At 35.7% G+C, this 16749-nt stretch overlaps 1 protein-coding gene across 2 annotated transcripts in view; it reads right to left on the reverse strand.

Moving 5' to 3' along the window:
* Positions 1–1375: 1375 nt before the first annotated feature.
* The window catches only part of LOC148956542 (phosphatidylinositol 4-kinase type 2-alpha-like), a 127988-nt gene continuing 112614 nt past the window's right edge, over positions 1376–16749 (reverse strand). For both annotated transcript variants that reach the window (XM_089085951.1, XM_089085950.1), the window contains exons 9-10: positions 8046–8185; positions 1376–3331 (exon numbers count right to left, since the gene is read on the reverse strand). In XM_089085951.1, the coding sequence (XP_088942077.1) occupies positions 3235–3331; positions 8046–8185 (237 nt within the window). In that variant the 3' untranslated portion in view covers positions 1376–3234. The remainder of the gene's footprint in view (positions 3332–8045; positions 8186–16749) is intronic.

Below are 16749 nucleotides of genomic sequence, written 5' to 3' on the forward strand. Positions count from 1 at the left end.
GCCTTCTTTTCAGTTTCTAAAACCACCGCTTTTGTAAGAGGTGGTCAGAAGAAAACAGGCCAGGCCAAATCACTCTTTATTAAGTATCCCATTTCAAATCATTTGCCGTTTCGTTACCTCCTTCATAGTGATTTTGTTCTAATCATTTGCGGTTTCGTTACCTCCTTCATAGTGATTTTGTTCTATTAATTTGCGATTTCGTTACCTGCTTCATAGTGATTTTGTTCTAATCATTTGCGGTTTCGTTACCTGCTTCATAGTGATTTTGTTCTAATCATTTGCGGTTTCGTTACCTCCTTCATAGTGATTTTGTTCTAATCATTTGCGGTTTCGTTACCTCCTTCAGAGTGATTTTGTTCTAATCATTTGCGGTTTCGTTACCTCCTTCACAGTGATTTTGTTCTAATCATTTGCGGTTTCGTTACCTCCTTCATAGTGATTTTGTTCTAATCATTTGCGTTTTCGTTACCTCTTTCATAGTGGTTTTGTTCTAATCATTTGCGGTTTCGTTACCTCCTTCATAGTGATTTTGTTCTATTATGTTTTACACCTAATATAAGTTAATTTTTGTTCATTTTAAGCCTTAAATTTGCACTTAACTTTTCATAAAAAAAAACTTTGTTTTTAATTAAATTCTCAGAACTCAAGTCAAACCAAAGATAAATTTTATACCAAATTCACGCAAGATGCACAAAATGCTAGGAAACGCAAAAAGAAATCCTGGAATCTTTTGCCTCAACATAATTACAACTGGTTAAAAAACATTTTACGCTTCAACAACAAATCTTGGAACAAGTGATTCAAACACCAAGAACAAAATGTGACCTTACTTTATGATTGCCCTACTTCATTTTTCAATTATAAACCACTGTTCGGTCAAGGGCTGAGTAATACAGGAAGGCCTATTAAGACCATCCGGTTTTGTTAGCGTCGAGCATACAGCTTAACATAAAAATAAAGACTACACAAGCAAAATCCTTTGCAAATTCGATCTAAAACTAGTTGATAAAATGACAACCATTAGTTAAATCAACAAAGCCAGGCATATACAGAAGAGAATGCACGTGGAAAGGACCGGAGGGAAATACTTTAAAACAGCACAAAATTCACAAATAGTAAGAGAATTATAAAACACTATGAATAAAATCGTTGGAGTGATAGTTTCTCAGGGAGGAGGGCATATGCCTTAAGAAAATTATTCCTATGCCCACAAGGAATATATTTCCCATAGTCCCCAGTTACTACGTCACTATATCAGCACCAATATTTTTTAATGTTAAGAAGACGAAGGCCACAATGAAGAATAGTTAACCATAGTGTACCTTCTAATACTAGCTGATAACCAAGATTTATACCATAACAATAAAGAGGAAAACAATCGAATCGTTACTTTAATCAATATTCTCAGCAACAAAATTATAATAAAAAGTAACGATAGCTATCACAACTCCCAAGCGCTAGCAACAAAAGAGCAATCAACGCAAACAATAAAAACTGAAAATACAAAAATAGTATCTACGATTCTCGTTTATTATATATTCGCTATAGAAAATCTTATGTAACTTCTTTCGAGATGCGATACCCCAGAGTGCTAGGATACCTAAATGAAATTACCAGCACATTTGAAGGCCACAGCGTGCTGTTTTCTAAAACGGGTCCAAGTAAGACACTGATTATACGGAATGAATAAGCAGGAACATCAGCAAGGTGTCACAACTGATGCATCTACAGTCTTCTGTAAACGACCCTTATTTGAAGTTTTGTAAAATGATCTAGCAAAGCTTATGACTTAAGACAAAAAAATTACGGGTCAACTGATAGGAATCTTCCAGCATGAAGAATTATTTGAAACACTGCATGAAAAAGCAATTTTAAATATTTCGCAAAAATAAAATGAAAAGGTACTTCAATCAAACTTCACCAAAATTTCCACAGTGAGACCAAGGAAACATAAATCATATATAAATATTAATCAAAGGTCAAAATTATATTTTAGAAGAAATTGGCGAGTTTTAGCTTAAGAATAATTTTACCAACAAAACGGGATACTAAAAAAAGCAAGTCCCAAAAAGGTATTTAAGATCTTCAAGTTTCAAATACTTCTTCAGGTATCTGGATTCTCTGTCTCGCATGATAATAATTGGTAAGCATAAAACTAGCACATAGGAAATACATACTATCATTCAGACATCTACACTGTCATTCGCAAAGTCTTAAGAAACTAAAACAAAAAATAGCACGAAACTGTGTTGGATATACGCTAAGTCATAAAAAAGAAAAATCGACAAGTCAGATTGTGAATCGACTATTCGGAACAACCATAAAAAAGAAGAAGAAATGAAGAATCAACTAAACGCCATATGAAAAAGTTTAGCAGGACATCTATTGCAAATTTGTGGTAGATCAAAAAAGAGAGAGATAAAAATGAAAAAAGAAGGAACTCTCAGCTAATAAAAACTCACTAGCATTATTAGTGGCTGAAACAAAATTTTAGGAAACCTATTGAAGAAAATGAATTTTCTCTAACTCAAAACCATTCGAGCTTAAGCTATTGGGTTTCAAGTATGGATTTCCATACGGATTAATAAAGCATTAATAGGAGAATGAGGCTAATGATGCCCCTCAGTTAGGTCAAAAATTTAGTTGTACAAGCAAAGTAAGATACCCGATAAAGATTTCTTACTATTAATTGTTACTTTTCTTGTTTGAACGTCTTTGAAAGAATACGTATCATCGCTAGTAGCGTGAATTTACAGAAATAAACGAGGGGGGGGTTCAAAATGAATTTTCAATGAGAATATGAAAAAGAAACTTTTCGAAGCCCAGGAAGAAGAACCTCTCCCCCCCCCCACAATTGACAAATTTGACAGGGACATTGTTAAGCAAACATTACTAGTTCGTCATGGCGTTAACCTGATGAGAAAGACATACTGGCGCATACTTCTCCTCTGTTCCACCCGGTTAAAATCATTTGTCCCAAGAATCGTAATTTAGATTTTACATACTATGGATAAATTCCTATTACATTTTAGGTTTGAGAATTGAAGGCCATTCTGACTGATCAAGAATGGAAGGAAAAATCACGCAAAAATAATGCTGACTATATTCTAAATAGAAAATTGAAAGAAAGTTCCCTAGTTCTTTATCACACTTCAAGTAGTTAAAAGAAATATAATAAATTCCGAATATTCAAAATCACATTTGAATGAAATATACACATATACAGAATCCAATTTAGAACCATTTAAAAAATGGTCCCTTATACTGAAATCTCTGTGTAAAGGAATCACCATAGCTGCGAAAGGCATCATTCCCGAGTTGAATTTTTGACCTAAAAAGAATTGAATCGTTACAACAGCAATGATTTATGACGTCAATCCAAAATGAAACAGTAATACGATTAGAAAAGCATGAGCCCCGAATTCCGACGATCACGACATCCAAAAATGTAGCTATTGAAATTTGCTAGGGGGTGTATGATTTACAACGGATTTTTTTTATTCAAGAAAGCAAAACATAAGCGTTCTCAAATGAAAGCAAAGAGCGTAATTAAAGATTTAAAACGAACAAAAACTATTCCGTATATCACAGGGCTGTCCCCTCCTTAACCCAATACTCTTTAAGCTAAATTTTCATGCGACTTTAAAAATACTCATCATCCCAATCCAAAGGCCCTTATGGTTGAGTGATCGTTCTTAAAGAATTTGGGCAAAAGTCAAACTTAGCGAGGAGATCAGAGGGTTGAGGAGGGATTAGCCCCCAGACCTACCGAATAATTCTAGTTCGTTTTAAGTTTTAATGGCGCTCTTTACTTTCATTTCAGAGAACTTATTTTTTATTCAATTTTTGTTCGTCTTTCATATTATGCCCAGGGTTACCAAAAATCCGAGGAGAGCTACCACCCCTAAGCCCCATATTTTAAATCCAAATATAACTTTGGTTAGCAATACTTCGAGAAAAAGAGCTCATTTAGTGTATTAACTTTTTGAAATTAAGTATAACTGTAAAAATAAACTATCGTCACCACAATACGAGGGGAGCTTTGAGCGGTGATAAAGCAGAAAATTTATCAAAACGAAATACACACATGGTGTAAACAGAGAGTAAGAAGAAAGAAAAAAAGAACAGACAAAACAAAAAGAAAACACCTTCTAATCACACAGCTGCAAAAATGAAAACAAAACATCCCCGGCTAATAAAGTACAGAAATGCATTAAACAAGCCATTCTTCAAATCCATCGACTTCTCATAGGGTAATCCCCGTTCCGCTGCCCCCGCTTTTCCACTTCTGTGTCAGTAGGCAAGTGAATTTAATCTTCTATCACAATTCATATGCAATTACATAAAAGATTCTTGAAATGGGAAGTTTACTCGAGGAAGTTTGAGGAAGTATCGGGATGTCCGGCAAAAACATGGCGCATGATTAAAGAAGTACTTCAGCAGCCAATGAAAACGATCCCACTTGAAATAGTTAACCAAGAAGGTGAAATGCCCATAAGTGCTGATGCTGTCTGGGAGGTATTCGGAGATTCCTTTTCAGCGGTAAGAAAGCGCGTTACTGAAGAAATCTGTACTATCTTACATGATCCAAGCATTTTGACTACCTTGGTCATTATGAATCTGAGGTTCCAATGTATATAGCACCTGTATCATTAAGTGAGATGAAACAGATCATCTACAAAATGAAAAGTAATGCTTCTGGTAGTGATGTTATATCATTAAGAGTGGTTAAATTTTCTGCCACTAATCCAGAAGCCACTTTTGTCCCTAATTAATTCTGCAATAAAAGAGGATTTCTTCCCGTCTTGTTTTAAAGTAGCTAGTGTTACTCCTGTTCATAAGGGTGGTGAGACAAATAATTTAGGAAATTATAGGCCGATTTCTGTTCTTCCTACACTATCACGTGTTTTAGAGAAGTGCTTTGCTGCCCGTCTTTATGCATATTTAGAGCATCGTAATGTGTTAAGTCCTACCAATTCCGATTTCGGCATGGCTACATAACTGAACAATCGGTTGCTTATGTAAGCAGTGTAGTCAACCAAGGGTAGGATAAAGTCTGCAGGGTCTTAGCAATATTTTTAGATATAATTAAAGCTTTCGACACAGTGGATCATCTCCTACTTCTAAAATGTGAGTTTTATGGCATAAGAGGTCCTGGGGTTAACTTTCTACGTGCATTTTTAGCAGGGTGGATGCAGTATGTTCAGATTGACTCAAAGCGTCCATCAAGCTTTCCTATTACATGTGAAGTTCCACAGGGCTCTGTTCTTGGACCGTTATTATTCTTAATTTTTGCAAATGACCTAGCTCAAACCATGTCTAATATAAAAAACAATTTCAGTGAATTATTCAATGATCCACAAGAAGTGACAGTACCGATGTTTGCTGATGACACGTCGCTTGTTTTTCTTGCAAGAGCTGAGAAGGGATTACTTGAATTAAACAAACAATCGTTAGACAGAGTTTCAACTTGGATGCGCGTAAATAAACTACAAGTCCATCCAGCTAAGAGTAGTTTATTAGAACTGCTAAATATTATTCATGGATTTCTCGATTAAAATACTGTTATGGCGAGATTGAAAGGAAGTCTTGTGTCAAGTATTTAGGTATTACACTTGATGAAATTTTGTCGTTATGAAACATGTTGGGAACACGTCAGCGATTTTATCACGGAACATCGGAATCCTTAGAAAACTCGCACACTTTGTCCCGCATCGCATTTTAAGGTTGTTGTATTTCTCGATAATACATCCATATATTTTATATTGTTCTTCGGTATGGTTAGGGACATTTCCGTCGCTAATTAATCCAATTAGTTTTCCAAAATAATGCGGTCCGTTTAATTTGCAATAAATTTTATAGTGATTCTGTGACATTGGAGTATAGAAGACAAAAAATTTTACCAACTGCTGGTTTACGGGATTTTTATCACCAGTTATTTATGTTCAAGTATAATAATAATAATTTACCTTTATGCTTCTCAGGCATGTTTCAGGTTAGATATGATTGCCACATTTATAATGCTTGAAGAAGTAAGGCACTGTCTCCTCTAATCGCCATTACTACAATGTCTAAGTTTTCCTGTATTTATCAGGAAAAAAAATTAAGAAGAAGTAATTATAAGACGATTAATGACACAAAAAGCTTTGAAGAACTTAGAAATAAAGTTAAGGAAAAAATGTATTCTAATTATGACTTTTAAATTATTATTTGTCACTTTATGTCTATTTTATTTATAAATTTATGGACCAGTAATAATATGATTATTAATGATATAAAATAGTTTGGAAAAATTTAGAAGTAAAGTCAAGGAAAAAATGTATTCTATTAATGAGTCCTAAGCTATTATTCTTATAGTTTTTTTTTCCTCTTCTTCTTCTTCATTTGTGGTTTGAGGTGTGTGAAGCAGTATAGTGGATTATTTGGATAGTTTTTCTTTTTTCTTATATTATGAGTATTTCTGGTATACTTAGTTTGTGCTATAAATTAGTACTAAAACATTTTCTCTTTTTTTTCTATTCCTGGCACGCCCTTAAGACAACTTGCCTTTGCAAGTTCATGGGCAGGCTAGAAGATTTAGTTGAAAGACTTGTTTTTTTTTTCATGTATTATATATATATATATATATATATATATATATATATATATATATATATATATATATATATATGTATGCATTTTGTCAAGTTCTATTTTTTTTATTCATAAACTAAACTAATAAAAGAAGGCATCACCTTCCAGCACCAATATTAAAGACGTAGTCCAAAAATATTGCCAGGAATCCGAGCGATTACTGATCATTTTCTACACCTCCTCCCCATCCCCCTAAACTTCTTCTATATTTATCTGAAGGTTCACTGAGAGTTCAGAAATTTGGGCTTAAAAACCATATTTTTTTAGGCTTTAGGCACACTGCCTCCACCAACAAAAATACCTACTGGCCCTCCTCGATAATGGCTGAGGCGCAAATATAGACCACTCTACATAAGTTTAAATACCCTATAATTAACATACCTAGCTAAATGAAGCTTTGGGTAGTTTTTGGCACCCTTTGGGCAAAAGTTGTCGCTATACAGTTGACAAAATTGTTTCGGCACAATTTTATCTGGTAATTAAAATAGTCAATAGAACGTTCAATTTAAGAAGCTTTCTCCCGATATTTTAGAGCCACTGGTTCGATACAATCACCCCTGGAAAATAAACAAACAAACACATTAATATGCATCCCTGAAAATCCCCGCAAACATAAAAAACTTCTTACTTTTTTAGACAGGAGCTTGAAACCTCTATACATAGGTTCTCTCATACATAGGTTCTCTCATAGGTTCTCTCATTCTCTCATAGAACCTCTATAGGTTCTAGGTTCTCCCAAAGAACCAGATCCCAGTCGAAGCTACAACCCCCTGTCTGCAGGACCAACCGTTACAAAACACGTTTGTCCCCACTTTCGTAGAAGCATACAACAATACTTAGTGTTATTTGAATTCACGTCTTAGGGTTTTTATAGTGTTATTTGTATTTTTTTTTTTTCATATTGTTGTAAAGACGAAATAAATTAGCCATGGCTACGCTGTTCGATCTTAATAAACCTATGTCTATGTCTATACGCTGGATTTGATTTTTGTCTGCCCCACTTGCCTTTTTGTGTCCTTTCACCTCTTTTTAGACAATCAGACAAATTTTCTAAGGTTCGTAGCTCTTGATGAGCAACTTTAAATATAAAGGACTTTATTTATTTGGAATCAGCATAAAAACCGGTTCTGTTGATGTATTTTATATTTTCTCAGACTTCAGTTTACTATTAGCCCACTCCTTACTAACACTTCGGTACCAAGAACTGTTTGATTAATCAATCAATTTAGTTAAATCAAAAAAATAACAAAAACGAAGTAATTACGTCACCGTCCCCTACAAAAAAAAAACCAAAAAACCTTCAATTACATGAAATTGTAAATTACTTTATAAAACCTCCTTCTTTGGGTACGTTTTGAAGAGTAAAAATACAAAAGAGAAAGAAAGTAAGCTCCAAGGAGAAAGAGTTTTACCTTTCAACAACCATTTGAGGCATCTGCACAAGCTCTTCAGGTGTCTTCCCTTGTTTCAAGGCTTGGTTAAGGTTCAATATCTGGCCTCGCAAGACACTCATTTGTCTTTCAAACAAGATACCATCAAACCCTTTATCCGTCTAAAAGAAAATAAAATGTTAAAAGGAACTGATTCCATTTTTGGGTGCCACTTTCATTTAGATTCATTAACTTTTAGGGGGACCTTTTCCCCTTTTTAAAAGATGAGGCAAATTTTCTCAGGCTTGTAGCTTTTGATAAGTAATACTAAACTTAATGTGTCTTACATATTTGGAATCAACATAAAGAGCCAGTTCTTTTGTTACAAAAACCTATTTTTTAGAGTTTAAGCTACTATTGAGCCGAGTCGCACCTTACTTACAGCGTCACACTAAAAGCTAGAGAATTGCTGATATGGTTAAACTTGCCCCTTTCAATTTACCCTTTCCCTGGTTGGTCTACGCACCCTTGGCCCGCAAAAGACAAGTTCTTTCTTGTTATGTGTGCACATATTTTCAGTTTAGTTAATAGCGAGTTCATAGTATGTTGAAGTTCAGTTCATATCAGGCTTTTATTTTAGGTCTGTGTGACGATCTGGTAAATAAAAGTAAGTTAGGTTTCTTATCCCGCTTTTGGCTAGTCCTTAATCCAATCTAGGTCGGGGAAAGGAATTTTAAACGAGTTCTTATTATATGTTGAGGTACGGTACCCATACTTACAAATCTCGTTAAATAGTGACCCTACACCTCTCAATGTTGGGGGTAGCAAAAGAAACTACCCCCCGTATTTCAATTATTTGGGTTAGTTTTAGCCAGTGCTGTAACTTACTTGAAGTACTTTTACTTCAAGTACTACTTAAGTAAAATTTTCAAGTACTTGTACTTGTACTTAAGTACAAATTCCACAGAGTACTTTTTAATTTTAATTCATTAAAAAATGTCCCCGAATTTTTAATTAACTTTGCAAAAAAACTTCAATTACTTTTAAAAAACACTTACTAGTAACCGTTCCATTTTTTTTTTTTTTTTTTTTTTTTTCAAATTTTTATTTTTCTTGTTTTTGTGGGGGTTGTTTTCGTTTCGTACATTCTTTTTTTTTCCGTTTACGTCGAGCGCATTTAATAATAATAAGAAAAAACGTGTAAAAAAAAAAAATGGCTCACGCAGGCAAACAACAATTACCGTTTATTCTTCAAGGCAAATATTTTGCTGTAAAAGGACAAATCGAAAAAGATGGCGCACTTAGTGCATGGTGCAAGAACTGTCCCAACAGGGTTCTCAAAGGACACCTGCATGCACCTTCAAATTTCCACAAACACTTGCGTGTAAGTCTCCTTGTCCTTTTTATGTCTGTTTGTACTTTTTTCTCTCTTAAACTTTGACAGGTATCACCATACAGATAGCCCAGTAGTTTCCTTACAACACAACCTACACATCATACGCAATTTTAATCTGTTTGTTGTTTTGGTCTATTCGGATATCGTTCAGATTGGATTGAACAAACCTAGGCTAGAGTTGTGTAGCCTGGATCTCCTGTAGGCAAAGCTTACTGTTAATCCAGCATTATGAAATTAATGCACAATTTACCCCACACCTAGCTTGATTAACTTCACCTCAGGAGAAGAATGTTCAACGAACCAGAATGGGCCGAAATTAGTTGTGGTAGGCTAGGCTGTCATTCAAAAGGGTCTCGGAACCAGCAACCAGCAGCTTTACATTTACGAAAACTAATGGATTGCTATGAGCCTTGGCTTCTCTGTGTTAATCTTGAGGCTAAGTTGTGTATTGAGATTGTTGTGTATGAGGCTGATTGGGATTGGAATAATGGTTATAGAATGTAGAATGCATATATAATTTTTGTTTTTGTGTGTGTTTTCCATTTGCAGAACTGCAGAACTTGCAGAACTTGCTAATTTGCAGAACTCAAAGGAAGTATCAAATTTTCTTGAACAAGTAGGCTAGCCTAGGCTATTTGATTAGGCTGAATATTTTAGCCATATGGATTGCTGAATGTTTTGAATGCATTGATAGTTAATAGTAGAGTCTAATGACAAATACACAATTTAGTTTAAGCATAGCCTAGGCTAATTCTAGAAAATACTGCCCAATCTTAAACACATGATCCTATAGGCCTTGTAGGATACAAAACCACTCAAACATAAATAGATTCAATCCCAGACATGTGCTGTAAAGAAAAAATAGGCTACTAGGGTTTGCTAACTTTTCTTTAAGCTTAATTTTCAGTATAAAAAAGTTTCTGAGATCAAATTGAGCTAATCCCAACAAGGTAATCTAAATCTATACATATGCAAGACTAAGAGCTTGCTTGGAAATATAGGCTCTATTTGAATCAAATTATGCTCGGTTGCTTGTCCAAAGTTAGTGATTATCCAAACACCAGGGGTGCTTGGATAATATACCCAGTTCTTCATCAGCAGCTGATGTGTATTACCAAATAAAGCTAGTTTAAAGAAAAATCAAACTGTTTTGTTAAGCCTAAAGGTGTATCTGGCTTTGTGGGGGACTAGACAAGGAAATAGAAAATCTAATGGTATATTTCCTTTTTTTCTTTATCTGATTTCTCCCCTTTAATAAATATTAGAGCTAAAAATATGTTTTGCTATTACTAGGCCTAGACTAGTCTATCCTTACAAAGCCTATCTTTAGTCTACTAAAAATTTCATTTTCCTGACCTAGCCCCATTTTCCATTTCCTGACTTGAAGTAAAATCAAGTAATTGGAAGCATTGCATCAAGCCACAATGTCCATTGGGCTTGTATAGCCTAAGCTTAATAGGCTTGCCTGCTTGTGATCTACTGATCCATCCATAATTAATACACCAGCATTCAAACATTCAATTAGATTTTCATCCACAAATATATTGTCAATTAGTGTTGCAGATTTCCCAGTAACTCATGTAAGGATAGTTATCAGTGGATATAGAAAAGAAGAAATTACTAAATTGAGAAAATCTGGACAATCTGAACTTTTAAGGAAGTCAGTATTGAAATCTCCCATTTGCACTTTATATTTAGGTTCACTATTCAAATTTTACATTAAATTCTCAATCTCCCTAATAAAAATTTCATTTTATGATAGTTTATATACTAAACCACTGGTGATTTTTAGGTTATTTATATAATAAAACAACAACTATTTTTTTTTTTTATCACAATTAAAGATTGTTGTATAGTCTAACCTTTATTTTCTGTGTTCTAGGCATTTTGTTGAGATTGAGAAGCTAGTATAGAAGGAATGTTAATTTTTCCCATTAAATTTAATGTATTAATAGGGAAATCCTTAGACCTAGGCTATTTGTTACATAGGCCAGATATCCCAGGCTACATACCTTATTGTATTTTCAGTTAACCTGCTTCCAGTTTAACTGCAGCTCAACTAATGCCTGGATATGTCCATAAGCTATTTACAAGTTTGATGATAGGCTAGTTGTTATATTACTATGTTTCTATATTGCTAACAACTCAGTTTATTTCTGGACAAATTTTCGGTTGATGTTGATGTTTCAACGATGCTGCAGAAACATGAGGGTTCATTGCTTTTTTGCAGAGGATGGTCCAAGTTTAAGCTGCAAAAAGGTTTTCTATGGTGATCATTGTAATCGTTGAATCTGCAGTAATGTGAAGGTTTGTTGTTATTGTGAAGGATCCACCAAACCCAGTCAGGAACTCGTATTTTGAGACTATTGCCGGATACAAGCAAGTTCACCTAATGAGAGGATATGTCTCTAGTTAGTAAATGTCTGAAATGAGATTATTCCCAAGTAAAGGAACCTTCCACTCAGGAGGAGAATGTGAAGATCTCCTCCTGAGAGGTATATGGCTGTACCTGGGACCTGGGAATCATTTCATTTTGGGCATTCACTGACAAGCAGGTGACAAGGGACATATCCTCACATTAGGTGAACTTCCCTCTATCAGGTGATGGTCTCAAAGTAGTTGAGTTCCTGACTGACAAAACAAAACCATCAAACCTTCAGAAAGTGATGGTTCATTCATATTTGTTATACTTGTTATACTGCAGTTTCAATGTTCAGTGGATCCTGTGGAAAAGCAATGAGCCTTTGGATTTGATTCATATAGCAAAACTAAACATTATGTCTGCTTTCAGACGGCTCATCCTTCAACCTATGTTGAATTCTCCAAAGTGAACACTAGGAAAAAAAGGAGGCGAGATGGAGATGAGCAGACCATTGATTCTGCTGATGACACAACCGATGAAAGCATCCCCGAGCCTAAGCAAGAGGATACACCTTTTTCTTTCTTTGAAAAAAAGAAATGTACGAAAAAAGGGCTGATGAGTTGATTATGAATTACATAGTGTCTGACATGCGCCCACTCTCTACAGTGGAAAGTCATGCATTTAAGCAAATGATTCTGGGGATAAACCCAAGTATCGGACCAATAATGTCAAGGAAAACTCTGGCCGGTAAAATTGATGAGTCTCTGTTAGTTGTAAAGAAAGAAATGATTCAGCTCTTTGAAAAAGTAGACTATGTCACTATGACGTGTGATATCTGGTCTTCTAATAATAAGAGCTTTATTGGAGTAACAGCTCATGTGTTAGATAGTCAAAACAAATTTGTGCCTATGGTGCTTGCAGTTAGAAGGTTTGCTGGAGCGCATACCTTCGACAGAATTTCAGACTTGCTGTTTGCAATATTTCGTGAATATGGTCTTGACAAGAATCTGAGCAAAATTCGGGCAATTGTAACAGACAATGCTTCAAACTTCGTCAAAGCTTTTAAGGAGTTAGGAAAATCAAAGGAGCAAGAATCCAGCTCTGAGTTTGCAACCAGTGAGAGTGACACACCTGATGAAGAAAGCATGGATTCCGAATCCGAAGACTTAGATGTTGTTGACGTTGGTAAGATCTTTGACAGGGTGAATGTGACTGATGTCGGGGAACCAGAATTGGGTTCTAGTGTCAATCCCAGAAGTGGTGCACAAGACCAAGATGAACTAGAAGCAGGGGTTAGAGGGACCTCTGATAGTTATTCTGATCTTCCCGACCGTATTGTTAACACAAATGATGACGATAGCGATATTTCTGAGCCCGAAGGGAATGATGGCAGATCGGACTCATTAGGTAATATAGGTATGTACTTACCTCCACACTTTCGCTGCTCTAGTCATACCCTGAACCTTTTGGCCACCACAGATGCCAAGTATGCTTCAAATACGGACGTGAGTTACAAAAGAAATCTGCAGAGTGTCAAGAGCAAGTGTCAGGGCTTATGGAATTCCCTAAGCCACAGCTCAAAAAACAATGACCTATTGAAAGAGGTCTTCGAAAAAAGCTGATAAGACCCAACGCAACAAGATGGAATTCTGAATACGATGCACTGAAAAGAATTCTTGAGTGTCACATGGCTGGAAAGCTCTCAGCAGTGTGTGATGTCTTGAAAAAACCAAGATTCAAAACAAGTGAGCTTGAATTTCTTGCTGAGTACGTCTCAGTCCTTGAGCCCATAGCAATCGCCCTAGATATGCTTCAGGGTGAGGAGAAAGCCTATTTCGGGACTGTTCTCCCAACTATCAAGTGCTTGGAAAGGAAGTTGGTGAAGTTGCACCAAAGTGTCAAACTCACAAGGGTCTTAACCCAGACGCTGCTCGAAGGACTTGGAAAAGATTTCCGTTTCTCAGTGGATCTCCAAAGGTTCATTCGGACTACCATCTTGCTACGTGGTCATTGCCGTTTTTCAAGGACAAGTTTGGGAAAGAAGAACACAAGGAACTGGTGCTGGGTTTGATGACAGAGGAGGCCATAACAATGAAGCAGAAAATGGGTGCCACTAGTGAAAAAAGCAGTGGCATAGTTCTTGAGAGATCTCCTGAGGCTTTTTTGACTTTTCGGACGACGAATCAGGAACAAGCACTCAGCAACCAACTGTGGCAAATACGGTCAAGATCGAGATTCTGAGATATCTCAGTGATTCCCAAAAGACTCTCTCGATCTTACAAGAGTACCCGGCAGTGAATTCAGTGTTTCGGAAGTATAATTGTATGCTTCCTACATCGGCCCCAGTTGAGCGTCTCTTTTCGAAAGGTGGCATTATAATGAGTCCAAGGCGTAATTCCTTGGCGGACGGAAGGTTTGAGAGCCTCGTTTTGTTGAAAGCCAATGAGAAATTCAAGGTTTTTCAGCAAAATATGGACGTAGTTTGAGAGTTCGTTTTACTGTTTTGATGGTTTCCTTTTCAACCTATTTTAATGTCACCTTTTGAAAAGCAGATGTCAGAATCAGCTCCTTTTGCGAAACTGTCTTTGAAGAATGGCACTGAGCGACTGACTATATATACCGTATGGTTTAAGTCGATTTTCTGTCTGTGTTAATCGCTGGAATATCCGTTTATAACGGGTTATTTATTTCCGTTTATTTACAGCTTTTTTTTTTTTTACATTAATGATGTTGATAATGCTGGAAAAGTAGATTTGGAAAAAACACACCTTTTCAATTTGTTTCTGTTTTTTTAATCGTTCTTTAATATAAGAAATGAAACCATTAAGTTAACCTGAGTGTCAGTGGCGTAAGTGTGTGATTGTTGTGCTGGAAAGAGCCTCCCATGGAAGAATTCCCTTTTTTTTTAGCTCAATAGTAATTTTAACATCATATAATTTGATTACTTGAAGTAGTACTTGAAGTACTACTTAAGTACTATTTCAGACTACTTATTACTTGAACTACTTAAGTACAATTTTGGTGGATTACTTGATACTTGATACTTAAGTAAAAAAATTGATAGTACTTGGTACTTGTTACTTAAGTAAAAATTTGGAGTACTTGTTACAGCACTGGTTTTAGCCTATACAAAGAATAGCCTATACATTGTACTAAAAAAACCCACGAATTTAAAACTATTTTTTGTTTGGAAATTTATAGTGAAAACACTGTTTACTTAAACATTTACATCATGCAACATTCGGGGGTGCCCCAAATCATAATTGTTAGTTAAAAGAGACGCAGAATTACAAAGAGGCTCCGGTATTATGCAAGATTAATTGATTAAAGAATTTGGCAGAAAGAGGTATGACCATTCAGATAGAATTTGTCACGTTTTAATATTTGTCCATTCAACTTCGACTTTTTCGAATTTTTATGCAAGTAGTAGCAGTTTCAAATTTGCTGGATGTTATGGAAACTTACCAATATACACAGTAAGATTCTTGTGCAAGGATATTTTAGTATTTTGAGTGGTGTCTCTGTTTTATCTTAAATTGAAACTCTGGTTGACACATGATAATCAGCTTTAAACTGACTCAAATATCCTGACATGAGTATACCAACCACATGCTCTTATAACTCCCCATTAAACTGCACGTAAGTATCGAAGAATACTAACTCTAATAAATCAAGCACCACACCTAAAATTATAATACCTTGAACTTGGTGTACTTTTAAATGTTTTTCCGATTACTCTTTGATTATGTTACTCTTTACGAACCTCTTGTGGACCTCAGAAAAAGATTCTGAATTGTCAAAACTTCTTTTGTCGGTGTTGGAACCCTTGGTCCCAGTTTTCCAGATAAATGTCCCTCCCAGATTCATTTCTTTGGGCCCCTTAATTATTTTCCTTCCTTTTGTAATAAATGTTAATTGTCCTATTATTTTTTGACGCCATTTTGGGTCCTCTTAACTGCGTACGTGTTTAATTCACCACGAGGGAAAAAAGTGCGCAGTTAGGGAGATTGGCCAGTATATTAGGAGCCCTGGGATTGGTTGGAAAGATTCATTTACCACCCCTAGTAACCCCCACCGCGTGCTGCGGTTAGCGGGCTGGGAGAATTTGTTCTTTTTCAGTTCAGTTCTTTTTATACGTGTAACTGTGAATATAGTAAGAATTTTTCTATGTACCTATTTTACTTTTCAGCTTAGGCCGAGACTAAAGGGTTAATTAGAAAATCTTATCGGTACGCTTTGGCTTTAAATGTGGCCATAGACCATCCGATCACGTTAGTATAAAGGAACCGTTGGAGTAACCACGGAAATCCCACTAATTTGGGGCCAAAGAGGGATCGTCCCCCTCCAGTAAGTGGCATAGCAACTCTTTGCGCCATTTTTGCCTTTAAAAGTGGTGACCCCGCACAAGGAACCTCCAATAAGTGGTGGCAGCAAGTTAAGGTCCTATCAGTAAATCTGATAGTTAAAAGAATTCCGCGCTTTCGAAGAGACGATTAATTTAGCCTATAAAAGTAGCCTATTGTAGTTACAGAGGCTATATATAAAAAATCACAAAGATAAATTTTTATCTGAGCTGTGCTTAGTCGGATAATAATAAGTAATAAAATTTAATAATCAATAAATCACGCGAATAATTAACTTGTGAGACAAGGGAGGCTGCACCCCCCACGTAGGACCCACATAGAATCGACAAATTAAAAGGAAATAATTTTTCACGAAAGGATAAAAAGAAACATTGATAAAAGGATTTCCATTTGAACGAAAGCATCAAATAAAGCTTGAAATAATGGCGGACAAACGAAGAATTCAGACAAGATCTACCGCGGTAAAACAAAAATCGGATTCAGACACACAATTATATGCGACTCCCGCTGGAAATACCCTAAGAAAAACCCAATCAGATAGAACCTTATATCACTCAACAGGTGAAATAGACATTTCTGATACATGCTAAGAGGAAATCTTCAAACCAAAATCAGTAATAGAGA

This window comes from Artemia sp. Qi Xiang Cuo, chromosome 1 (genome assembly GCF_049724085.1).
Source record: "Artemia sp. Qi Xiang Cuo chromosome 1, ASM4972408v1, whole genome shotgun sequence".
In the NCBI taxonomy this organism is placed as follows: domain Eukaryota; kingdom Metazoa; phylum Arthropoda; class Branchiopoda; order Anostraca; family Artemiidae; genus Artemia; species Artemia sp. Qi Xiang Cuo.